This window comes from Cygnus atratus, chromosome 2 (genome assembly GCF_013377495.2).
Source record: "Cygnus atratus isolate AKBS03 ecotype Queensland, Australia chromosome 2, CAtr_DNAZoo_HiC_assembly, whole genome shotgun sequence".
Taxonomy (NCBI): Eukaryota; Metazoa; Chordata; class Aves; order Anseriformes; family Anatidae; genus Cygnus; species Cygnus atratus.
Genome location: NC_066363.1, coordinates 32,235,124 through 32,261,875, shown reverse-complemented (window position 1 = coordinate 32,261,875; position 26,752 = coordinate 32,235,124). Strand labels below are relative to the sequence as shown.

The 26,752-nt window shown below is 37.1% G+C and overlaps 1 protein-coding gene across 17 annotated transcripts in view; it reads right to left on the bottom strand.

Moving 5' to 3' along the window:
- Nucleotides 1–26,752, bottom strand: part of HDAC9 (histone deacetylase 9) — a 477,431-nt gene that overhangs the window by 189,240 nt on the left and 261,439 nt on the right. For all 17 annotated transcript variants that reach the window (XM_035562425.2, XM_035562412.2, XM_035562426.2 and 14 more), the window contains 5 exons: nt 20,130–20,261; nt 17,190–17,305; nt 11,197–11,319; nt 8,610–8,820; nt 8,017–8,234 (listed from right to left, as the gene is read on the bottom strand). In XM_035562425.2, the coding sequence (XP_035418318.2) occupies nt 8,017–8,234; nt 8,610–8,820; nt 11,197–11,319; nt 17,190–17,305; nt 20,130–20,261 (800 nt within the window). The remainder of the gene's footprint in view (nt 1–8,016; nt 8,235–8,609; nt 8,821–11,196; nt 11,320–17,189; nt 17,306–20,129; nt 20,262–26,752) is intronic.

Here is a 26,752-nt window from a genome sequence, read left to right as displayed (position 1 = left end):
ATTAGGGAATGCTCACAAAGGCTTCTCTATCAATTACTGCACGAAGATCCACAGAGGAGCAGTGACAAAGAGACAGTGTCAGTCACCTCTCCTGTGGCACAGGGAGACAACAAGGATGCCTGTAGCTGACTGGAAGGACTGCAGCTTTTGTCACGTATGGTACAGGTGTCCTTGTTTCGGCAGTGACAATATAACACAGCTACCCAGGCGATACTGTTTTTACACCACTAACTGGTATTGTAAAGCTTTACTGAAGTGTCAGATGCCTGAGTGTCACAACCAAATATAGTTTATGCTTTATGCTTTCTTGTTTAAGATGTCACAAATATATTAAAAAAAAAAAAAAGTCCAAAGGTAATCCAAAAGACAAACTGGGAAAAAAAAAAAAAAAAAAGGCCTTGTTGAAAGAGGCATAAATCAGACAGATAAGTAAGCATCTGCTGGACTGAGTAATTATCATTTATTCAACTGGCTCACTTGATTTTAAGCAAATACTGATTTGTATCACCAAGGCCAAACATACTTAGAAGAAAAAACACTTTACCTTCCTCCCTTCTTCCATCTGTCCACCCCTTCCACAGATATCAAGTCTTTCAAACTGAGTTTTTGCTGGGTTTATATGCTGAGTTACTGTATGGCTTCAGTACAGATATTTTGTCACAAACCATGGCTGGTGTAGTTCTTTCATTCTACTCACTAATGCATAGAAAAATGCCACCCCAGGGAAGGGCAGCATTGTCATGTAAACTATGATCAAGAAGCTACATCTGAACTCAGAAACACACAAAGTCAGCAACGATAACTGAACGATTTGATTGTGCAGTCCCAGTGATGTTGGGACACACACATCACATCAGTGGAGAAATAAATTCCACAGTGGAAGTCTACAGGCTGTAGTCACAGCAAACCTTCTTTTTTTTTTTTTTTTTTTTTTTTTTTGGGGGGGGGGTCGAGTGGGGGTAATGGGAACATAATGGTTTGCTAAAAAGAAACAAACAAAAATCCCTTTTCATTGCTCTGGAAACTGCAAAATCACAACACATGTATCCCTCATGCTGCAGGTGGCATGCTCTGAACTGAGTTTTCATTACTGCAACTAACACAAAGTGTCTCCTTTTATTAAGAAGAATCTTGACAATTTCTCAGATGAAACCCATAAACCTTTTCCAGTTGTTTGCTGGGGGATGACACCAACCAGGAAGGCACTGAAGCTCACTACATATATTCAGATTGGGTATACTACTCTGTTGCTTGCTTAAACATCTGCATGTGATCCCTCTCTATTCCTCAAGCAAAAAGCAAAATGAAAGGCTGGCCGGCCAGTAAGCAAGTACAAGCTGAAACATCTGTGCGACAGATAATCACATACAGCCATGAGAGTCACTAGTGCTGCTCCATCTGTAAAGCATCCCATGTGCCAGTTACTTGACATCAGGTGGGTTATTCTGGATGGAAAGCCAACAGAAAAGGACTGCATGTCCACAGCAAAGTTAAGACATATTTAGCTCATTACTGCTCTCCTTTTATACTTTTTTCATTTTAATGTCAGGCTCTTTCTTCTTCATGCTGCTGTATGGCACAGATCTTCAGTGCTGCTGAGCTTTCTGATGCAACACATGATGTCCTGCAGTATATAATCTACATGTGGAACACTGCAAATGCTTTTTGCATGCAATCAGCAGGGAGATACAAGCATACACAAGAACTGTGGAGACTGATGTGGTATTTGAGTGCATTTCAATTTACAGTGTGCCTGTCTTGGCACCCGCTCCCACACCACGGAAGTCAGGAGGAGATTTGCTCCTGACTTTGGTGACAGAAGGAACTAAACAAATTAAATCTTCTAAAACTCTGTGAAATTGAAGTGTGTTTTTTTCTCTTTTTTTTTTTCTACAATAAAATTTACAAAGTACATAAATATTGTCATCAACTACGTAAATATTGTCATCTTTCATGCAAAGTCTTATTAAAAACATCCTTTACATTGTGACTTGATGGCAGCATTGAGAATGAAACTAAGCCCAAGGCTAGGAAGCACTAGAGTCATGTCCTCTCATGTGACTGAGCCTGACAAAATGGGTGGACCACGTGGGGTCAAAACCTGAAGAAACACTTCTGCTGCTCAGTCTGCTAAGCCATATCACCACCATGCTTTCATATTTGTTAATGTGGTTTTTAAAGGCAGACCCATCTTATTCCAGTAATTACATTAGTATAATTATCAGGAGACTGTTCAATTCTCCTGTCAGAAAAATCTTCTTTTATACTATATAATCCTATGTATACTCCTGGCACTACTGCAGAAAATTACAGATCTGGAGACATGAAAAAATAACAGTTTAGGGTCAATATTTCTATCGTGTCTCTCTACCTAAAGCTGGATTACACAGCAGAAAGTAAACCCTGAATGAAACACTGCTCAAGTCCTTTTACAATGCAGCTGGATCCTTCTGCTTACACTTAACATTTAAATATTTCACTTTAAATCTCCACTCTTTTTTTTTTTTTTTATTTCTGAATTTATCTGTAGATACATGAAGAACTTTTTCCTGGTTTTAACGTACATTTTTCATTTTGAGAATGTGATTGCTTAAGCTGAGCTTTAGTAAGACTACGTTTAAAAATAATTTTAAAAAGAGTGGTTTATACTTAATGAATAAATTAGTTGTACATATTGTTCTTCTTGAACCAATACACATTCTTGTAATTGGTATTCCAAGTAAAGGAGTTACTCAAAAAACTCTAATGTAACCTATATTTTTTTCCCCTTTTATTTTCAGGAAATTAAACTGTAAGGGATATTCATGAGCCAAAGTAAATAGTGGCAGCAGGAGAGGAAGCATTTACAGACATCAGCTCCATTGTATAACTGCAAGAGTCAAAAAAAAGACATCAAAAACAATCAAACTTTCTTGGCTGTACCAAAAAATGGAAGACAAAGCACAAATAATCTGGACAGTGCAACAACCACTTTATAGGGCCTTTAGTTGCAGCCACTGTCTTTGTCTCCTTTGTAATAACAAGCCCTTGTAAAATGGAATATTTTAAATAAAATGTGTTTACAAAGAGACAAAGCACAAAATCCTGATGCAGCCACCACATACATTTCTTTCCTTGATTAATTGTTCTTTTCAAATACATGGCTGTCATTTCTAGGAACTCATTTACATACTTATGGAAAACACTTTTTCTCCTTCTGTTCTGTAGCTATAAGATTACATTGACCAGCTATGTAGGTTGTTAGCCATACTAAAATGACTTGGCACCTGCTTACTGTTTTCTGTTACCCATGCAGTACGTTTCTAAGGGATGCATTTAAACCTTCAAGATCATTTTTCTGAATTATTAACATTAGTTCTCAAGAAAGGAAAAAAAATCTCTGGGCATTTTTAATTGTTGCTGCAGTCTTGTCCACATAATCCCCCACTATGAGCAATATTTGAAAGAAGAGGCATGCTACCTCTCTCACTTTCAGAAGACGCTAGTCAGAAAGGTAAGCTGGAAAGCCAAAATCTTAGTCATAATCTATTTAATGAAACTAGGTTCATTTATTCAAGCTGAACCTGTTCAAAACAGTCTTTCTTATTTCACTAAATATCAGATGAGTGAATAATGAATCTGTGGTTAACTGACTCTTTTCAATATTCCTATTGATGACAAATAATCTTAGTTTCTTCTGTTAACTGATCAATTGAAACATCCATATTTGAAACTATTTTTACCATTTAAACCATTTAAAACTATCAATGCCCTGGAATGAAAACTGAAATTCAGGGACTCCTTATTTAACCTTTAACGTTGTCCATACTGCTTCTGTACTTTAGTGCACACTGCAAACTGGCCCACTATTTTAATCTTCATTACTCCAATATAGAAGAGGACTCTATCATTGACAAATAATTGTGTGTAGTCAAAATGCTATCAACACATTTTTTAAAGAACACTTGTGGACTTCATTTGAAGTGGATGAAGTTCGTCCACTGATCAAATGAAATCTTGGTCCCAGTGACGACAGTGTAGTTTAGCTTTAGCAGAGGTAGGACTTTATACACGTGGGAAAAATAAATAAATAAATAAATAAATCCCACCTTTTAAAGGTAGAGGGCTTTGTTCACATGCTGATTACATTATAATCTCTGAAATTTTCTAGAACTCAGACTTATGCTATCAGTTTTGCACTTGTATTAGTTATCTCAAAATCCTTTTTTTTTTTTTTTCCCTGCAAGTGGCAGCATAAAACCTTTTTAGATACAGATATGCACAAATGAAAACAAGATTTTAGGATTTTTACTGTAGTACTAGTTTTTCGGTACTCAACTGCAATAATTTTAGTGGGAGGTTTCAGACTTTGGACTCCCTTTATTGAGCAGAATGAAGTTCTACAATGGTGATCAAAGGGCCTTATGAGGAAATAAGCTGTCAGTTGGACTGAAGTATATTAAAGCTGGCAACAGCAAAGTCGAGCTTCCCAAAGACAAGTGGAGTTCAGGTTACTGCACATTCGCTATCATTTTTTCTCCAGAAAGCTGGGACAAGGGTTTCTACCTACTTTTGGATGCAATGTCGACTGTTGCAGCATGTTTTTAGAAGGTCAGCATACTAGATCCCGCAGGTATAAATGTCAGGCTTCAGTGCAGATGTATACCATATCCCACATCAAAAGCCTGGCATATGACAGCTGACCAGAAATAATCCATAGGGGATCTTCTCTTTGTTATTAAGGACAGAGGCACACCTTTTGGCAATGATTTGTTTCTTTTCAGAATGGAAATGATCCAGGGGAATTCTTTACCTCTGACCTATGTCAGATTTTGCTTGTTATCACCCTCACAACAGCACTGGCTTGAAGCACTGGCTTGCTGCTGAAGTATATTCTTTTATCAAAGAAAAGAAATCACTTTTTAACACAAGATAAATAAAAGATCTATGGAGTGGGGAGAAACTATTGCTCTCTTCCTCTTTTTGCTGTTACAGCAAGGTTTGCCTATTTGTCCACCAAGAAGATCTGACCAAAATCACTTTTCAGGGATTGCTGACACATGCCATATCATCACATTTCAAGGCAAAAATTCAAATACCTGATTCAGTTGAAATATATGACAGCCTTAAGTACTTACACAGTCCTAAGCATAAGGAGAAAAGGAAAAAGAAATGGAAATTAAATAGAATGTATTAACTTGTTCTAAACTCTTGATCAATTGGGATTTCATAGTCTTGTCAGCTTAAAATGGTTCTCATCTTTCTAACCAAATTTTTTAAGAGAATGTTTGAGTACTCCTCATTAAAACATTTTTTCAAGACTGAAAAGGAGGGAATTACATATCTGTGCAGATATGTGTTTCATTATATGGCCTACGTTCAGAACAGTGAGGAAAAAGGAGTGGAAAATTAATACATGTATTCACTTGATACATGCTCAGACTTGTCCTAAGAAATGCAAAGATGTCGGTTTGCTTTGCTACATGGCGTAGGACATCTCATTCTACGGTTCAGATAAGCCTCCTTTGCAGAGTTCAAGTTTGATTGTAAGAGCCACACAAAGTTGTTAGCTTAAATAACGAACAAAAAACTTCAACTGCAAATAAAGGTAAGGTTTAAGAATGAACAAAGTATATCCCATCCTGCTGGTGGAGTTAAAAAACTTTATGCCGGCACAGATGTTCAATCTGAGCCTTTAAATTTAAAGGGTTTAAAAATATAATTTTAAATTCAGTACTTATCAGCCACTTGCTGATTTGATCATTTCTCACTCCCTTCTATAATGGCTACCATTAAATGCCAGTTTTTAAAAATAACATTTCTTCTGTTAATTACATAAGAAAGCACCTGGCTTTCCGTATACCTGCAGAGCACAGATGTATGATTGGAGCATGGTCATTTTCAGTGGTATTCATCAGAATGGTTCTTCTGGGAATGGTATGGTAGAAAAACCTCTGCTACAGACAGTAAAAAAAGTCTGATAAACCACCCACATCCTCAAATAATCCACTGCTTCTGTGGATGCAGCATGATCCTATCCCTCCTTAGGTGTTTGCTGCTCTGATGAGTTACTGTGCTCCTGATGAAAGCTAGCTGCTCTGGGAGTAGAGATAAAGGAGACTGAGCTATCTGGGCAAAGGAAGTAAGCTAAAGACCCTGGGATAAAGATAAATTTCTACTACCTACATATGCATATGGCCTATACTGTAGAGAATAAAAGCTAGGTTCATTAGGTTTTAAGAGAAGCAATTGTTTTGTCTTTTTATTACAAATACCCATGTAAGAATGAATGTGTATTTCAAATATGTTTTGAGAGGGACTTGTTCTCAATGGTTTGTTTCATAAAAGTTTAACACTGAAACAAGCACCATCACAGGCCAACCTCACTCTTTTTAGTTCTTTTCCAGCCTGAATCTTGTGAGGTGCAATGTATCCTAGTCAAATGTGTCTCAAGTTTAATTTTGACATTCAGGAAAAATGTTCCTCTAAGTCACAGTGCATACCCCCAAGTGCTATGGTAGAATGTATGCAAATAAGCATGACCTAACACAAACATGTCAATGTGGTTCTTTGCTTTGTGAAGAATGCATGAACAGTAACTGATCAGTTTGCAGTGGATACCCACAAACAGCATAAAGACTCAGTACTTTACTGGTAAAGATCCTTTTCAAACAGTTGAGGGCAGGTGAAATGTTTTCAAAACCTGAGGCTACAAGATATGCCATCTTGATTAAACATATGGAATGCATACTCGAAGAAAAGCCAACTGGAGTCCTAGTTGAGTAATCAAAACACCCAAGCTGAGAGGGGTTAACATGCAAGGATCAGCTCTGAACTTTGAAGTTTTCTGGTCTTCATTTTTCCTAATTAAGACAAGATTTAATAACCAAACCACTGTACAAACTATGTACTTAAACTCTAGGTTTGTTTCTAATTTTGTTGGGAATTCTTAGTAGATTCCAAAGAATCAGTACCCCCTGGGAAGTTCACCCTTGTAAGGTGGATTGACTTTTTTTTCTTTTCACATAGGTACAAAGACCGAATACCCTGCTTTTCATCTTTTCTTCTTTGCCATTAGCTCTTCTATATAGTTATCAAATAACTCAAACAAAACGAGAAGTAAAGATGTATGATCAATCTATATTTGAATTATTCAAGGAGCTCCAGCAAACAACTTTTGGAAGGTTATGCAGTAAGTGAATAAAAATGTTCTTCAGATAAAAGCATTTAATTACTTGAATATTTTCATTTTAGAGCAGGGAACAGCATCACATTTGTTGTAGAATCATTAGCCCCTGATAAATCTACCTAGATATTGCTGTACTTTGTTTATTAGTGAATGGTCCCTTTTCTTCTTTCTTTTTCCTCAGAAAAATGTGTTACTATACAGGGAAACAGGGGCCCAGTTCAACTTGTATCTGATATTAGCAATAGCAAATTCTTCTCTTTCTCCTTCACTGGCATTTTTATATCACCATATAGCTAACAAACTTCTATGTTATCCATGAACTTACATTGAAGAAGCTGATTTGATAAAAGATGACTAAAAATTTATTCAGATTATCAATATATTTCTAACACAAAAAAGATCAATTTCATCAGCTGATTGACTTCAAATTAGTTATATATTTATTCCACATACTATTCCACAACAAATGAACTTAAAATATGATTCAAAGGCAGGTGAACTGAATGATTTCTGAAACTGGAAATGACAAATAAAAAAAAGCTGGATAGACAGCCAGTAATCTTTAAGGCATAATTTACCATTTGGCAGGAAAGCATATGTAAATAAACCTGAAAGATGCTTTGATACCTATTTCATTGAACTGTATTCTTATTGGTGTCAACAAGCATATAGTAATGTTGTATCAAAAGCTGAAATTTAAGATCTATATAAAAGTACACTAACTATGCATAAGCAAGGTAATCGTGCAAGAACCTGTCTATTCTCATCTACCACGTGGCACTGACATTATTTCCTTATTAGTTTTCAACACTTATGTTCATTAGAAATTCCTTACTTTCGGAACTCACCTTATTCATGTGGATCTGTTGCTGGTACTGTTTCTGCTTCTCCAAAAACTGTTGATGTTGCTGCTGGATGACCAGCTGGGCCAAAGTACTCTGAGGAAGAGGAGCTGACTGGGTTCGATTCAGTGGCCTGTGACGAGGCAGTTTGTGGGCAGCTCTTATGCCAGGTGAGACTCTTTCCTTCGCTGCTAAAGGAGACTGTGGATGAAGAGGAACCGCTCCTGCAAAAGAGTGACATTTCACTCCAGTGTGAAGAAAAAACAAACTACTCGTTCTAATAGAACAGAAATCTCTCAATAAGAAGAGTGGTGTATGTTGCAGAACTTTGCATCAGTGCTGATGCAGAGGGACGTGTACCACATGCCTAGCCATGCTGGGAAGTTCAGCAGCTGCAAAAGAATGCGATGAAGTAATCGTTTTCTCTTTTCTGTAATCACAGAATTCTTTCAGGCTAATGAACTCAAGCAGAATCACTAACATGGGAAAACAAAATGCTATGCTTTTCTCTCCCACCCTTCCACTTTTCACAACAGTCAGAATACAAATGTCATTAAAAATATCAAAAATGATTGTTGTGTTGAAGCTTTGATCATTACCAGTCACAAGAAGTTTTTGCTGTCTCATTTGTTCTTTCAGTAACAGATGTTGCAAGAGAGCCTGGTGGCTGCTATTTGGCTTTCCCTCCAAAGCAACATGAGGATGAGTTGAAGATGGAGGAATGCTCCCCCCATACTGTCCAGCCAAGGCCACTCCTTGTCTGAGTGTCTGGGTCTCTCCCTTCTGCTTTTCTTTGAATGATGATGAAGCCTGTCAAAAAAACAATGACACTGGTAACTGTTTTTCATTGACCTGGCCATTTATATCTCCAGTTGTCTGATTGTATGGTCTTACAGTATGTTTTCTAAATGCAGAAAAAATAGTTAAAATCCCTCTCTTACACTTTGATTCTGAGATGAAAAGGGAGGGGGAACAAGCCTGTTAAATGTAGCACTGCAAGAAACTAAATAACGAAAGCACTTGGAAAAATTCAGTAATAAAAGCCAAAGCACAAGGAACTACTAGTCAGAACATTATTAATGAAAAGACAGGACCTATCCTTAAAATTCCTAAAGACCTTTCCCAGCCTCCTGCACAGGAAAATAGGGGATCAGAGGAAATAGTTTCCATTGAGCTTGGAATAGGCAAGGCTTAGTTTTCACATAACTTTCCATCAGACGGCAAGCCAATCAGCAAAACAAAATAATTACCTGTAGTAGTGGTAAGCTATTACTTTTCCTGGAGCATTCCCTGACTCCCTGAAGGACAGCTCAAAACTTTCACCGTTTGCAAAGTAAATTTGTACAGTTAAACTCTGGTCTACTGAATTACCAAGAACTGGTGTGTGTGTGTGGCATTTTAAAGTGCCCTTATAAATTGCACAGTTATTAATTTCAAGCTTTTGGTAAGCTTTGGCCCTTCAGGATTGCATATCTGCTTTAGATTTCTTTGTTCCTAATAAAAACCTAGTTTTAACAAAATGTATTTCTTAGAAGGGTAGTTAAGCTTGAGTAGTAATTTTTACAGTTAACAGAAATAAGTGTGTTGAGGTTTGCTGAAAACCACTTATGGTATGTCATGGTAAAAAAACATCTCTCTGATAATCTGAATTTCGCATATTGTAACGAGGCAAACCAAAGTTTACACAAATTTTTGGGGGGTGTATGCTTACTTTACCCTCTGTCGTTATCATTCCCTGAAAAACAAACACCTAAGTAAACTTAACATTCAATTTGCAACTACTTATTCTGGTAACAGAAGTAAACAATACATGCATAAATCAACCCCTTTATTTTTTCAAATGCCAAAAGTAATATTTGGTGCAAGCCGGTAACATCAAAAGCTCTCATCATTTGAGTGAGAAAATTAAAGATGTTTTCAGTTCCTTTTTCAATGTTATAAAATTTCTTTGAAGCTAGTTATATTTTTGTGAAATAGCTAGGAAATTTTTGATGATATAGACTGGAAAAGTAAGCACTACTTTTCATGTTCAGGTCAAGTTTTCCATCCCTTAAAAACAATAACTTGCTTATAAATATTTCATGAAAGACTTCAAGAGAAGTGATTTAAAGCTTGCACAATTTTACACGCAAAGTTCTATCTAATGTTAAAATGTTGGACTGCAATAATATGCTATTGGTGAGAACATTAAATGTACTGAAAAAGCCATAACGTGGCATGAAACTTTAACCTGCAACTAAGTTTAGCACTGGAATTAAGTAGTACTTCTAACAAACCATAGTAGACTGTATATATATATGCTTTTTATATTCTGGAAATCTAGAATTTTTATATTTTACCAATTCATGTTCTGTCAAATATGAATTGCTAGAATTTCTTCAGAATTTATACAGTGTTGTATAGAACCATCATATAATTATATTAGTATTTTTACATTTTTGCAGGAAATCAGGAAGGAAAAGTTTTGACCGGTAGCAAAGTTTTCAGTTATTTTACTGAACCTCAGATTTCACTTCCAGATTACTGTAACTTTGGCTAGATCTAAAGATCTTTATCCATCAACATGGATTTCCATACATAGTGTATCTGTTTTCTTATACATTTTACATACTAATTTAACATTGAGCTCTAAATAAAGTTGATTGCTACAGACTGAACAAAGGACATATGAATATAACTAGTCATTAAATGTTGTTTATATATCCACAGATTTAATTTATATGATTGATATTACACCCCTTATAAAACAAACCCAGTTGCAGAAATACAGGGTTCTTCCACTACCACACTTCAGCCCAGCTTATGTTCCTGTTGGCATCTCATTATAAAAAGTTACAGGTGCTGTACTTTACCAGGTAGGAGTGATCATATAATTTGAACATTTATACTAAATTGTCTCCTCATGTTCTTCTCACCATGTCTGAAATCTGTTATCAGATTTGCAGATATAAATGCAATACATATGGCCCATATTTAGATAAGCTCCACACTGGCACTTATTTGTGATCAAGAATGATTACTGCTTTCAAGTTGTGCCCTTAAATTTTCAGAAGTTGCCCAATGCAAAGAAAGGTCTGGCTCCTACTCTCAATTGCTTATGTTCCAAAATGCTAAAAAAGAGAATAGGCAGAAAGTAGTCTTTCTGGGAGCAAAAGTAGACAGGAAGGCTTTGGACTGGTCACTTACAGTGATTTGAGTTTGTACTGCTGGAAGTCCCAAGGTAATGTTGGGCAGAGAAGGGGATGTGTACAGACTCAACAAGTTCACCGATTCATCCTGAATCAAAAGGCGTTGCTGTGAAACCAGATGCTGGAATAAAGAGGAAAAACAAAGTATGTATAATCTCCAGGCTTTTTATCTTGGCTACTTTATTCTGGTTGTGCATTGACAGCCAGTTATGTATCATGCATTGGTTTGCATCCCAATAGGGTTCCAGATAAGTACTGTCCCTGTAAAAAAGCTATTGATATTTCCTTCCTTAGGAAAACAACTGGAATACATCTGGGATTATGCCTTGGTTAGTAAATCAAATTCCTACTCCATCCCAGAATCTTGACGATTCTTAGACCTTCTCTTCTCTCATCAACTGCACTTTCACTATTAGAAATTCAGTGAAAATTTAGCCAATGAATTAAGGACTTTATCTAGCCAAACCAAAGGTGTCATGATTATGGATGTATTAGTTCTGTACATTGCTATGGTTATTAAAGTTTTGTGGTAAGGTATGAAACGTATCCTACCTGGTTTATGTGTTAATTTACCCATATCGTGATATGAGGATGTTTCAGACACATTATTTACTTCTATTAACATGGGAATCTTGGGTAGAAAGTGAGCCACATTGTCACATCTGATGTTTAAAAAAATATACTCTCTCTCTGCATATACACAAGAACAGCGTCCCATCATTCTCTGATGATGATGGTGAACCCTCTCACAGCCTAACTCCTTTAAAGTTAAAATCTTTAATGCTTGTTTTGAATCCTTGTGATATAATTTTCAAGGATGTGGAATTGCTGATATATTTTTAATTACTGTCAAGTAAAAACAGACATTCTACAAAGATCACCCTCTGTCTTTCCATTTTAGATTCATTGGGAAGAAACATAAAAAGTTACATTACCACAACAGGAATCTTTTTGATGCCTTTGACTTTCTACTTTAACAGCCATGTTTTTCAACATGTGGTCTAGTATAGTTGCTTGAATTACATTTTCTGTTTAACTCTTGCTTCCCTCCCAGAACTTTAACACAATAAGACCTACAAAGGTCTTATTAGACTTAGGAACTCTGGCATGATATGGTCCCCAAGGGAACAACATCCTTGAAAAAGAATACCCCGTGTAACAGTATGACACAGTGACTGCTTTCTTCCCAAACAAAAAGCATATGGGACTCCAATAATAGACCACCTCCAAGAGGGATACTGCACACTCGGGCTTTGACTAAAGTAAATATAATAACTTGTCAAGCATGTTGTGGGGAGCTGTAGATTTTCCCCTGGACAAACCTGGAATATCAATTAACTCTGTAAAATACTTTGTGCTAATACAATGCAACTTCAGACCATCAATGAAAAGTGGTTAGGCACAAAAACACAGGATGTTATTGCAAAACATAACCTTCCTCATACAGTTTGTTTGGAGATATGACCTATCACTGAGACAATAACAGTAGAAGTCTATCTCTGTAATTTTCTTTTGGTGCCTAGGGAATCTCAACAGATAGCATACGAAACAAAGAAGCTTCACTTGTATATTACATTTATTCTTGGCTAACAGTGTCTTGCCTTGATAACATCCAACTTTGACCATGATTAAAACCAAATATGTCAAGACTGTGGAGATATGATTGAGGAAGACTATAAAGATTTAACTGGAAAAGGACACTGCAGCACCTCTGATGTGCTTTTTAGAACGTCATCAAAATTGTACCCACTGCAGTATGTACACAGAGCCACTTCAAAATGCATGTTTCCTTTTTGGTTTTCAGTATGCCACTATTACCTTCTATGATTTGAATTAACAAACATGACTGTGACAGTGTTTATGACAGTAAAACATATTCCCACATTAAGATCAGGCATGACTGTTACACAAGGCAGAATCAATCATGTTATATACCATGGGAAGTTAATGTTGAAAACAGGAACTTATTAGTGAGACTACTTCTATCAAATTTTTAATACCTCTAATAATCAGTCATTTTCATTTTGGTAACTTTTTTTTTTTTAATAGTTTCAATAAAAATTAGCCTAAATGCCAGTAAAACCTCATCTCCCAACATAAGTTTAGCAGCCCACCTGCATGGATTAGGGTCCAGTACATGCTGCAATACAACTACATGACCCCAGCTGCAAATTCTCTTTTTATACAGTTGACAATACCCTGAGATGGTGGCACAAACTGGAGTTGCCAGCAGTGTCACTTGGCAGCACAACGGCTAAGTCATGGTCCTCCTTCTCCATGCAGACTTGATGGTTTGGACTGGCACCTAAATTATCCCAAAAAACAACTGCCTTACTTGCTCCTCCATATACATACTCTCTGGGCCCATGGATCCTGCTCCCTGATGCTTAAAATAGGCTGTCAGCATACTTACTCTCTTTCTTAAAATAGAGGTATGATAATGAAACGTAACAGTGCAGGATGATCAACAAGTACCCATATTTAGTTATTGTACTTCTATTTTGCTGCCAGGGCCTGCAGAGAAGCAGGAACACCAGCTTCGTGTGCACATGTTTATATGCACATCTAGACATTAGATGGGGAAGAGGAAATGGTTTGGCTTTAATACTTGCAAATTGTGAAGCTAGACTAAGTTTTTCTTAGCTTTGAATATTCACTATTACATTCCTATTTCTTATGTTGCTAATTAGACTCTCTTCGCCTACACTTGAAACAAACCTCACTAGCTGGTCAGAAACTCAGACAATTTGCCGCTAGCCACTTGCAAAGTGTGCCATATTGAGCTGAGAATTACAAACGTAGGGCTGTGGGCTTGCACAAATCAAATATACATTTATCTGCCATGTATGCTGCCATACATGTATCTGCTGTATCATACATTTATCTATCATACATGTATCTGTCATTTATGTCTCCTGTATAAAGTGATATTCTAGGAAATGCTGCTCTCCAATAAGCAAATGAAAGAGAAAGAAGATTACCTGAAGCCCACTGATACCACGTGAAAAATTGTCATTGCCTTCAATGGCTTTTGATCAGGCTGCGTATGCCCAAAATTAATCATTTCTCATGACTACGGCAGGTTGTCCCTCCGAACACAAGGGACGTGCTGTGCAGGGGATCAATCCTGCTTGCATTTCTTATGCAAGTTCGATTTAGCCCCAGCACAGCAGGTGACCTGAAAATGTATGGCACGCTACATGAGACAAATAGCTACTGCGGTGAACCTTGATGCTGCTGGAGAGAAGTGGGCCTAATAAAAACAGCATTTTATTTATAAGGCGCAATTAAAATCTCGAGTTTAACTTTCAAGTTTCATATAATGAGACCAGTGTTTTAACAAATGGTACTGAAAGTACCATTAGGGGAACTGTGATAGTAAAAGATTATCTGCAAAAATGTACCGTTTGCAGAGCACCTTTATGCATTCAAAAAAATGTAAACGTCTGCTCACCAGACTGTCTGCTCCAGAGGGTAAACCATTTAGAGGTCTAGCTATTCAAATGGATATGTCAAAAAGACTTTAAAAATCTGTTTCATTACTGATAATGCTCTAATTCTGTCTATGCACTGGAGTGTAATCATTTACGGTATTGACTCATGTTTTACTGGTAAATGGCTCTGTCATAGCAACCTGTTTTTCCCCAGCAAAAAGTGTTTTATTTGCTGCCATGAAAACCACGGCTATCCACCCACTCAGATATGAGCACAACACTTACTGCAAATGTCACAACAACGATTATGAAACAACAGCAATGTGAGTCATGCAGGATTACAGCAAAACAAGTGATACTTCGGGTGATTTTGGAACACTTATCCTATTATTAGAAACTTCTGTACTTTGTGTAACTGATGAAAAATTAATTAGATATACAGCGTTGGAGAGCTGGCAGCTAATGCTAAGCTAGCAAAGCGATATGTAGCAGTTTGGTTGCTGTTAAACTACCAAGGAAAATCCCACTGAAAACAAAATGCACTGAAATTGAGATTTATGGAAAAATGTTAGAGCCCACAGGACCACAACATTAACAGTCCAGTAACCAGAGAGGTAAAGAAATCCCTGACTGGATCCAGAAATGGAAGTCAGTAGTTTCAGTTTTTTAGCTCACTTCCAGCCAGCTAAGTGACTGACTCCAGCACGTGGAAATTAACTTTAAAAGGAACTTTTTAGGCTCATTTGAAATTCTGGATTGTGTCGAACTAAACCTACAGATGTCTGGCACAGTAATGGCGACTGATGTGCAACGCAGTTTTCTATTAATAAACAGAGTATAACTTTGTTGGTTCTTGGTATAGCCTTTCCAAATCTCCCCAGATTGCCAGTCTGACCAGGTTGTATGCTTGTCTTTATAGTGGTTCAACACTGTGGGCAAACGTCCAGAAACTAAAATGTGCAAAGTAACAAGCACTGTAAACCAGTCTGAGTCATTATTCCCCTTACATTTTGTAGTATCCTCAAGTCAACACAAAATCCAATTGGATATGTTTTCCTGTTTAATACAGCATTAACATCCATATATGCCAAACTTCTAACTACAACATTCCCAATATTAAAATATACCATTTAATTCCACAGAACTAGGATCTGATCTTATCTGAATGATGGATCTTGCTCTGCATCATTTACATTTTTTTGCAATCACATACAGAGGGGCTATGAGGCAAGACCACATGTTAGCCATCAATGCCATTTTTTTTCTTTTTGGTTACGGGCCAGAGAGAGGCTACTAATCAGTGTGCAGAGGTCACCCACCTGCCCCCTGGATCATAGTTCACACACACAATTAATTCATTATGGGGAAAAGTCACTGCTGGAGGTTGAACTGCCCATTCCACTTTTTTTTTTTTTTGAGGTGAATGTCCTGCCACTGACCTGAAGAAATAGCTCCATTAGCTAAAGCTCTGTTAAATCACGTTTTCTTATGCAATTTTTTCTAACACAAAGAATATAAACCAACGATTAATAGAAAATTTTACCACCAAAGCAAGAATTGCTATTTGTAAGGACAATGGACACGGAATGTTTCTGAATTTCATTCTCTCTTAGTTGCATTAATTTATTGTCCCTTTACAATGTTGCCATGGAAAGCATGACTTAGGCCTGATGTCTATGGTAAATGAGGTTTATCACAACTGATTTACCATCTGCATTCCTGTTGTTATAGGCACGTATGTATGAAACATAATAATGAGTAGTTAAGATTCCTTCCATGTACAATCTAGCTTCACAAAACAAGTATCAAAGACTCTTAGCAAATCAGTTACGTTGGTAAGCACTGAACAGATAAGGAAACTGAGGTACAGCAAAATAAAAGGCAGATGTGAAAAAAGACTTAGTCACCTAACACTGATACTGTACCTAAACAAATCTACTTCAACAGCATCTGAACCTGGGATTGCCTTATCTCCTAAGTGTTAGAGTCAGCAATGATGAAGTCACTCTTTCACATGTGAAAGTTCTTCATTAGCATTCATCATCATGCACTTCTTCAAATTATCCCAGAAGGTAAGCCAGATTTCCTCCCACCCACAGCAATACGAGATCCTGAAAACAGGTAAAGCATTGCTATTCTACCTCATCCAGGAAGAGGGCTGCAGTGACATTGCAAACATTGCAGTGATTGTTCATCTCACATTCAACTGTTGCCTCATTAGTTCTTTGTGCCCTTGCTCCCCAATATCTTCCCTAATATTCTACAAAACAGATGCTTCCTAGTTCCTTCCATAGCCTTCTTCAGCTTCTTTGGTAGCATCACTGCTGCTTTTGTTTAGATTTTTGTTACCAAAGAGTCTCTTTATTTGCTGGCCTCCTTTCTGAACACATATCTCATATATAACATACTCTGCTGTCAGCCTGCAGTGTCCTGGTATCCTTGATGATTATAATTTCTTCAATTATTTTGCTTGTATGTATCATCAAACTAAAGTTTCAAATCTCTTCAATCTTGCAGTCTGAGCAGCTATCCACCCAATAAAGAGAAAGAGTCTTACCTCAGCTTGAATGCTAGATGGCAAAACTGAGGTTTCGCTTTCTGTTATACTGCTGGTCGGACCATTGCTTGGGGAACTGGGACCTGATCCAGGGGAGCTGCTGCTGACTGAGGATTCTGGAAAACAGATGAAGCATACATGAATTCATGGTTCACACCAAAAAAACACAAGACTTAATTAACTGGATACACTTAATGGCACAGGGTGTTTTCTTTTGCTGTTGAAAGGTATCTACCAATTATGAATGGGCTATTTATTTACATTAAAGTTTTTTAACTCACTCTCCTTTTCCTTTGTTTTTCCTTTTACAGTGCTAACAAGGAAAGATACTCTTGGTCTTTCTCTTTCTGACCTGTCTGCTTCACAAAGGGTGAATTTAATTATTTAATCATTTTCATGAAGATGGTATGATACTCGGTATCGGGCAGAGATAGACACATAGAACTTGTAAAGAGTGAAAAGGAAAGAAAGAATTTTCTTTTTAATTGCATAGAGTCCTGCCTCTGTAAGAGATCAAAATGACAGAGATAGTAGGCTTGCAAAGGTCATGATAACATACCATCAATTCATGGGGCCTACTGCCATCCCCTTAGTCTTTAAAAAGGGTGCTGGACCTGCCTGTAGTAGACAAATTTTTACATATGCAAGTAATAATGACAGAATATACACCACTTTCACTGCATCTTTAGTACAAATACGAAGGAATATTGAACAAATACAAAAATCTTAAAATAGCATTTTAAAGGCTATATGTTATCTTGATTTAATATTTCCCAAGTTCTGTTTAAGATAAAGGGGAAGAGGATGGTATAATTGTGTGTTGCTGTATTCAGTCATTCTAATCCTATACTGATATAAATGAAAGTTCTGCACATGGGAGCAACTAACAAGGATAAAGATGAAAGAATGTGGCATTAGTAGAGATAAGGCTATTTCAGGTGATAACTTTCAAACGCAAATCTTCAGGAAGTTAAAATAATGAATAACTAAGTGTGGCAGTAAATATTCTATGGCCAATTCTTTGCTTCTTCACTCTTTCTCAGTTCACTTGCAAAAATATGTCCTCAGTTTGACCAAAAATAACAGGAGATTTCCTGGTAGTTTCTTGGATCTGTTGCTGTTTCCTGCTAAAGCTGATTTCAATTTACTGAAGTGAACCAGTACCCAGCTATAGTAGCTGGTCAGGTAAAGTTCTTGCGCTATTTTCTGACTACTTTTCATAGAGCAGTAGAAACTTCTTTTTTTTCCTCAGTTTTTGAATAGTTATAACAGTACTTTTATATAAATAAAGGGCTATTTTTAGTTAAAAGAATTTTAAAAAGGAGAAAAAAGCTTCAGCCAAATGCTTGATCAGGGAAGCTTTGTTTATGAAAGGTGAAAAGCGTCATATAACAGATATTGATAATTATAATTGCAATCTGTAATGCTTAGAATTATCGTCAGATACAGGAAGAGAACACAATATTTTTTCTTTTTCAGGTTTCTGCTCTGTCGATGGCTGTAGAAAAGAATATTCTGGGACAAGTAGTTCACTTTATACCTTTCTTGCAAGTGTACAAAATATAAAGAAATCAGCTAAAACTAAGGAAGTGGAAATCAAGAAGCTCATAACAGCATCAACAAATGGAAATAATACATTAGTTGTAAAAATTCTGATCTGGAAATAATTTATAGGGAATATATATTTATATATTTACACCTGATATACCGTGAAAAGTTGTCATGAGAATTGCATTTATGAGGACACTGAAGTGGATTCATTCATTATGTCTTATACTTCCTTCTTGTTGTGACATAATTCTGATATACCAAATGAATTAAGACACGTTTGACAGTTCAGAAACAGTTCATTGTATAAGCATACAGCCTGATTGTAGTAACACTTGAACAAGCCATGAAAGTACCAAATACTAATGTGAAGTCAAAGCAAGAAACCTCGAATGTTCTTCTCTTTCAAATCAACAAATAAGGTCTTGACTCATTCTAGTCCTGAGCACCAAAGTGAGAGAATTTTAGACTGTTTAGTAGCTGGGGTGCAATTCTGCAAAATAATATATGTGACAAAGTTATGACTCTATAACGTCAAACAGGTAAAAGAAAGCCTTGGCATCCACTGTTCATCCAGCCTGTTACTTTTTTAGTTCAAGGGTAGGGAAAATATTGAAAGAAATACTACTTGATGACAAATTTTTATTTTGCATTTTTTCCCTCTAATCCTTTTATATTCAGAATCCTATATCTTTACATGCTAAAAGTTCCCTTTCAATTACCAAGAATACTATCAACTGTGGCCAAAAATATGTCACTCAGTATTTAAACATTTCAACTTTTGCTACTGAAAAAATAGCTTAGTGAGCCCTTACATCAAAATGAACTGATTTTTGAACTGACATTTTCAAGCAAGAGAAACCAGCAGGATAGGACCAAACACAAGATTCCAAAATGGTCTGCGATTAACCTAAGTAACATCAGATAGGTGTGTTTGTGCCTGCTAGTAGCATCTACATTTTCCACAGGAGACAAGAAGTGGGACATGCAAAATCCCAAATGCTCTCCATGTACAGAAGACACAAATTAGGGGAAGACACTATTGTTTTCTTGTTTAATATCCCCTACCATCAACAGTTTACCATTTATTTGTTCTACCTGTTTTCCAAGCACTGTTTTCCACACTGGCTGGAAAGGATGGCTTTCAAATGGACAATGTCTTTTTAGTAAGTGGTAGAAAGCTGAAGATTACAAGTTATTCATACATAGCAATTTCTTTAATATGCTTTTCTTTCCAGCAGCAGGAAAGATTTTAAAAAAAAAAAAAGAAAAAAGACAATGCATACTTTTGTTTAGTAAACAATTTAAATTCCAATATACCACTTTTAGGAGTATTTTATACATGCCTGCAAGCAGTCACAGTTAAGACATAATTTCTCCATTCTTAATTACCTGTCACCTCAAAGAGTCGCTTCTTGAATGAACTGACAACATTTCCGTCCTTTCTCCTGAGTAAAGGACTGCTTCTCCTTTCCGTCACCTTTTGTTTTAACCTTGAACGTACCTTCAAATTGGGCTCTGAGGCTGCAGGTGAAGACAAGAAAATGAATGATTATAAAACAAATTATTACTTTACCCAGACACCATTGGCATTCCCTATAGGACCTCATCTGATCCAAGGAGAGCTCAGAGGCAGAGATTTTACTGCCCATTGTCTCCAGTCATTCTGCTGCTCCTCATACAACTCCATCTCAGACTGAAGGCTTGGAAAGAGAGGAAGGAGGCCAAAAAGCTTTGAATCCCAGTATTGTTACCACTTTCAACTTCACCTCCATTTTGCCTTCCCCTAATCCTCTCTTCCAAAACAAGTTCAAAATAAACGTGTATTGATGAGAATGCCTCTATTTCTCACCTGCCTTAACTCTATCAGACAACAGCAGAGAAGAGAGGAGGGAATTGTATTTTTATCTTATTTCCTTAACATTAAAGCAAAATAACAATAAAAAAGCCTGTATTTAACATGTAGTTTATGCAGTAATTTCTGGTTTAAATTCTTCTTTTCTCTGCCTCTAAACATTTTTGATTCCTCATATATTCTTGAATTCAAGGCGCAGACACTAAGCTATTAGAGCAAAATATTTCAGTGGATATGCTGAAAAGGCAGAAAAGAATTTTAATTATAACACATTGAATTAACTTCTTTTCCTCCCTAAAGAACTAGCCATTACTTTCTTTTCTCATCTCATTTCAACTCTAAAGTTACCCATTAATTATCATTAATATCATTAGTATTAATTAGAGATGACTGAAACTTGTATTCTACACCATTTTAATCTCTCTTGAAGGTGAAAACTTGGATGGAAATACACCTTGGAACTTGGAACATTATAATTGGATTATGGCCTGATGACAGAAATAGAAAGAAGCCTCTACTGCTGCCTTTTGATTTCGGTCAGAAATATAAATTATGACAAGACTTGCTGGCAGAACATTTCTTGGTCAGCAATTTTAGGCCCAGATCTTCAATGTTTTCTCAGTAACACACCAAACAACTAGATTTATTACAGTGTCCTAGGAACATTTACACAGAAAATCATACAGTCTGAAAACAAAGAAGTAGGATTGATTCCCAGAAAACCTAGGATTACATTTAATGTACCTTGGGCAGGTTCCACCTTTGTTTCCCAAATGGACACAGTCTTTTCATGTTAAGACCAGAGATGAAGCTCTGCTGTGCTTCTTATTTTGTGATATTTTTAGCATGATGTTTCATGTACTCGTTTATCTCTTCTTATAAGTAAACCCTCTATCAAACAGACTGCTAAGATCTAGTGAAAGATAATTGTGGAATAGACTTTGTTTGTGTTTCCCCTTCTGGAACTGAGGCTTGGCTAAGCAGTATCTCAAAACAAAGAGAGCTGAAACTGGAATCAGTTCTCTCTCCTATGCACCAACATAAATTCATCCCCAAAGAAGGAGCAGGAGTTAGCAGAAAAACTAAATAAATGAAATCTTCACTCAATTCAATATTTTACCACTTGTCAGTCTGGGACAGGAACTCAAACCTATGCTTCTAATTCCAATCCTTGCCCAGCATGTAAGATCACGAATTTGCTTCCTGCTGTCCCACTCATTCCCTCAGTGATGAGGACATTAGAAATGTTTATGTGGGAGCAAAGGAACTGCACCTCTGCCAGAGTGCTGCTCTGACCTGCTGCTCCCACAGCCACTTGCTCCCTTCACCAGATACTCTATCACTCTTGGCCAGCTCTCCCTTTAAGTATCTTATGACTTGAGCACATTTCAGACAGATACATAGGCTAGCAAAATAGTGGAAGTCTTTGATAATAAAAATATTAACAAGAAATCTTGATTTTATCTGTTACTACCATAATTAAGACCAATGGTTCTTGTACCAGAGAGTTGTTTGCTAAGACACCATTTGGTATGAAACTGAAAATATAACAGTGGGCAAAGATTACACCACATGCTTTCATCACAGGTCTCATCCTAGTATGATGACATTTTGAAGAAAAGGTGCTGACCCCACTTGCACTTATGGTTATTTCCATTTGTACTATTCCATAGTCTTAATATCCAGAAAATATTTCTATATCCATGCCAGAGTAATGTGATACAAATCCTCTGCAACATTCACTGGGGAGATAATCCACTTGCACATGAATGTTTCATGCTCACAGTGATTGCCTTTGTGTTTTTACCACACTCCCATCGTAATTCTGCATCCCAATCAATAATATAAACAGAGGAAGCAGACTTTGTTTTCAGTGTCTGAATTTATGAGGCAGCTGAGAAGACAGACCTTGTATGAAAGATGACATATTATTTTTAAGTGGAAATAACCAATCTTAAAGTGAAAAGGCATGAAGAGTGACTTTTAAATTATAAAATAAACCTTCCAAGACAAAGACAAGGGTTGAGGACTGTGTGCTTCAAATGGGAGCCAGTCTCCTGTGAGGAACTGCCAGCTGCTAAGATGGTACCAGCTGGGACTCGAGGGCTGGCAATAAGTATTCAGATTTCAGTGTGCTAAGTAAATTTAACCAATTTGAGAATGTCTGGACAAAGCGCAGAACTGGAAAGTGGGTTCTTGATACCTGTCAGTGGCTGGGCCATTGGCTTGGTGTATGCCTGTAGAGGCGACTGTACCATCGTGCCCCACTGAAGCTGAAGCAAGCTATTGCTGGCTGCAACGGGTACCGATCACTACAGCAATCCTACGTGCTTCAGTGCATTCCTACATGCAGACAGTAGTAACACATCTATAATTGTCAACTCTCTTTGGATTGTTAAAAAGGCAAAATTAAGTATTTTAAGCTTCAAGGATATAGCTATGGATAAAAAATATAAAGATACACATATGTATATATACATATACTGGACCAAAGCTTATACATGAGGTTATTTCTAAATAACTTTACTCCTTTTAAATCTGAAATGCAAATGAGTGAGCAAAGTAAAAAAAATAAATATCTTTTAAACTTTTTTTTTTTAATTTAATTGTTCCCCTAATATTTGCAAGGCACTCGGAAAGACTTAGCTGTGAATGCTGAAGAATAATAATTAATCTGCCTTATGTTTTAAATGACTATTTGGTTTAATACTTGAACTCATAGTTCTTAGAACTGGTCTTCAGAGAGAACTGTTTAAAATAACTGTTTTGCATTAGCCGCCCCATGTGTATTTCTACTGCACATTATTAGCACCTTTGCTCAGTTTAATTAATCCACTGTCAAAGTTGACTATGTTCATCATCCAAAGGCATTCTCAGTGTAGAACAGGAGTGTCACAAGCGGAGCCAGCATCAAATAACTTCTGAGGCTTAAATTTTACTCACCAGCTTGCCACAGAACAGCTTCCTCAGGCAGATACAAGCCCTTAAGCCCTAAAGAATTAAATTTTTTTTCCTCTACATTAATACCACAAAATCATTGAAAAGCCCTTCATGAAGTCTATGACTTTATGTGGTAATAGGACCTCTCTGAAGCGCTGGAGGTGCTGAATGCATTGGGGTTTGTTGGGTTAGATTTCTGCCACTACAGTGGTAGAAAACCAAGAAGACGGAATGCCAGAGATGAGAGAAAAATGGGAGCACACAGCTGGGAGCAGGGCAGGTCGGGAAAACAGGCTGCACCTTCTATGGCCATAGGCTGATAGGTTGGGCTACTCATCTAAAGTCCTGCTAAAAGCCAGTATACATGTGATGTAGGTCTAATTGGTCATTATTAGCCTAACCTCTTCAGTCTGCAAATCTTTGCACTTCTACTACATTTAGCACTTTGGGACTACTAATAATTTGTTCCCACTTTGGGAAAGGAAAAATATATGAATTGAGAGTGTTTTGTAGGAAAGCAAACAAAACAATACCGTGATTTTCTCTGAAGGTCACCAAAGCCCATGTCATTGATCTTGATGGGAATCAGCTGATATCCATTTGAGTGATTCACTCAAGTGGATTTCAAGAAAGACAAGCCTGAGAATGACTTTGTTTATGCAACTCTGTAGCATAATTTGGAATAATAATATGTGACAGTAATATGGCTTGCTCAGAGTCTCTTCACTATTACATGGCTTAATATCTCTTTTTAGTGCTAGTAATAATGAATTGATATTTCTCTTTAAATGACTTTAAGTGGACAACAGCTATGAAAGATACAGAAAGAATCAAACAGTAACAGAAGATATAGGCAACACAAGGATCAATTATCTAACTCTCTGTCATGCATGACTTGTAGTTATCTCTACGGAACTGATAATTTTGGTAATTCTTCCTAGGTGAAGATGAAAGATAGCATCTTCATGATTTTTGTCGTCTTTTATGGTGGCTTGAAATAGCAGAAAAGAAGTAACTAACTGTTTTGTTAAAATGGAAAATATACAGGCTCCTATATGGCCACATGCTAATTTCATTACAACAACCATCATTGCTCAGGTGAAAGAAAACTAATTTCTCCTGAGTAATATGATATTGAAACACAAGCACGAGAGATATCAAAATGATTCAGTGTAGTCATTGTGTCATATACTGCACTTTGCTTAATATTAGCAATTTGCAGATACTAGCATTAAAGAATACAGCCTGGGGCTAGGGTGCTCCCAGCCAAGCTGAGGTTTTCTTTTTTAACAGGGCTTTGCTTCACCATTGTATTTTTTGTTGTTGTTTTTTTGTTTGTTTGCTTAATTAAACACACACATATTTAAGAACAAGTGATAAAAATCCTTTCTGTGCTTGGGGAGAGTACATATATATATATGAAGGGAATGTGACAGATAATAACGTCCTATTTTCTGATGGTTCCAGGAACACAGTACTACTTTTGTATCAGAAAAGCGTGTGCCAACTTCAAATCAGCATTTAATGAACCCAGGCAGGAAATGGGGGATGGGAGAGGGTGTATACTGAGCAGGTCCTCATCTCCAGTTGAAAGCCATATATAGGAAACCTGAAGAACAGAAAGTGAGCTTTTGTCCAGGCTTCCAAAGGCTCTAAAGTGAAAGCATTTCCTTTTCTTAGCTGGTAGGCTGGCTTGAAAAAGCTGTGGGGCAGTCGAGGTAAATGATACTAAATTTGGCTACAAAGAGTTCAACCACAGCACATGCAGCAGCGGCAAAATTACCATTTTACTTGAGAAAGATGAATTGTTCCCTATTGCCCAGGCTCCAACTGTTATCACTAAGATCATTTGGAAACAATAACATGGACTTATCTAAAGTATTTAAGTCAACAGAAACAACTATGAAACAAATACTTCATGATTTTGAGGTAATTCTAGCTCTTCACTGGTATTCTCTGTATCTTTAGTTATCGTTTTTTTAAGGTGTGAAGGCTCATATATTAAATTGATTCGAATATATTCTATGCTGTACTCCATGCAGGAGTTGTCCCTTGTTTTTTCCTGCCTTATACCTACCAAGTGCCAATAAAGGAATACAGTCAAGAAATCTTTTCTTTTCTTTCCCCTTTCCTTTCCTTTCCTTTCCTTTCCTTTCCTTTCCTTTCCTTTCCTTTCCTTTCCTTTCCTTTCCTTTCCTTTCCTTTCCTTTCCTTTCCTTTCCTTTCCTTTCCTTTCCTTTCCCTTTCCTTTCTTTATGCTATTCTATTAGAGACCCATGCACAGATAAACATTATGTGCTTTACAACACACAACCATGACAAGTCTGTGCCTGAGAAAACTTAAAGTGTAAATTACAAAAAAATGGATTGTGTATGGGTATAGATCTTTGGAGGTACAAGAGAAAATAATGAGATGATACTTGTTAGCATGATGGTGGCATTGCCAGCATACCAGTGGCTTAACCTTTGTCAAGATTCTTTCTAGCACTGAGACAAATGAGAATTTTCTAGAAGATGCTGATTGTGAATAATGAAATAAATTTGAGGTCTCTGTGGTGATTTCCTTTTAAGCAGGAGGAGCAGAATGGGAGAAAACATACTGTAAAGGTATCTTTATTTTGTGGGTTCACTGCATAACAGAATGGGTTCCTTGTCCATGCTATGGGCTCCCCTTCACCATACACACCATACACACCAATACAATTACCATACACACCAATAACAAAGCAGCCTGCCTTTCTGTGTCGTGCCAGGACCTGGAGATCAAGGAAGAAGTCAAATCCCCCTCACTACTGCAGCAAGGAGAACAGCCAAAAGAGGCATACATAAGTTCCTAAGATCTTAGTCTGAGAGTACTGGGTTAGGGAGAAATTTCTCAGTTTCCCCATCAGTGATGTAGGCACTGTGAAAGGCACAAGAAACTTTTCATGACATCAGAAAGGCTAAATGAGGAGACAGTCTGGGCTTCCTCACCAAAACTATGAATGCAAGCAATTTCAGACAGAAAGCTGGAAAGGGAGAGAACACAGGTGAGGGACCAAAATTGCTTCCATCTTCCCTAGCTGCTCTGTGGAGAGCTGTGAATAAGTTTGTCCTTCTGAGGGCCCTGACGGTCTCCCAGCCTTTCCCCTGCACCACGCGGTTCTAGCAGACATGTAAATGTTCTCTGTTCTGCATGGAGTTTCAGACTTGTGCTCTGGCTTCCTGTAGGCAGCCACAG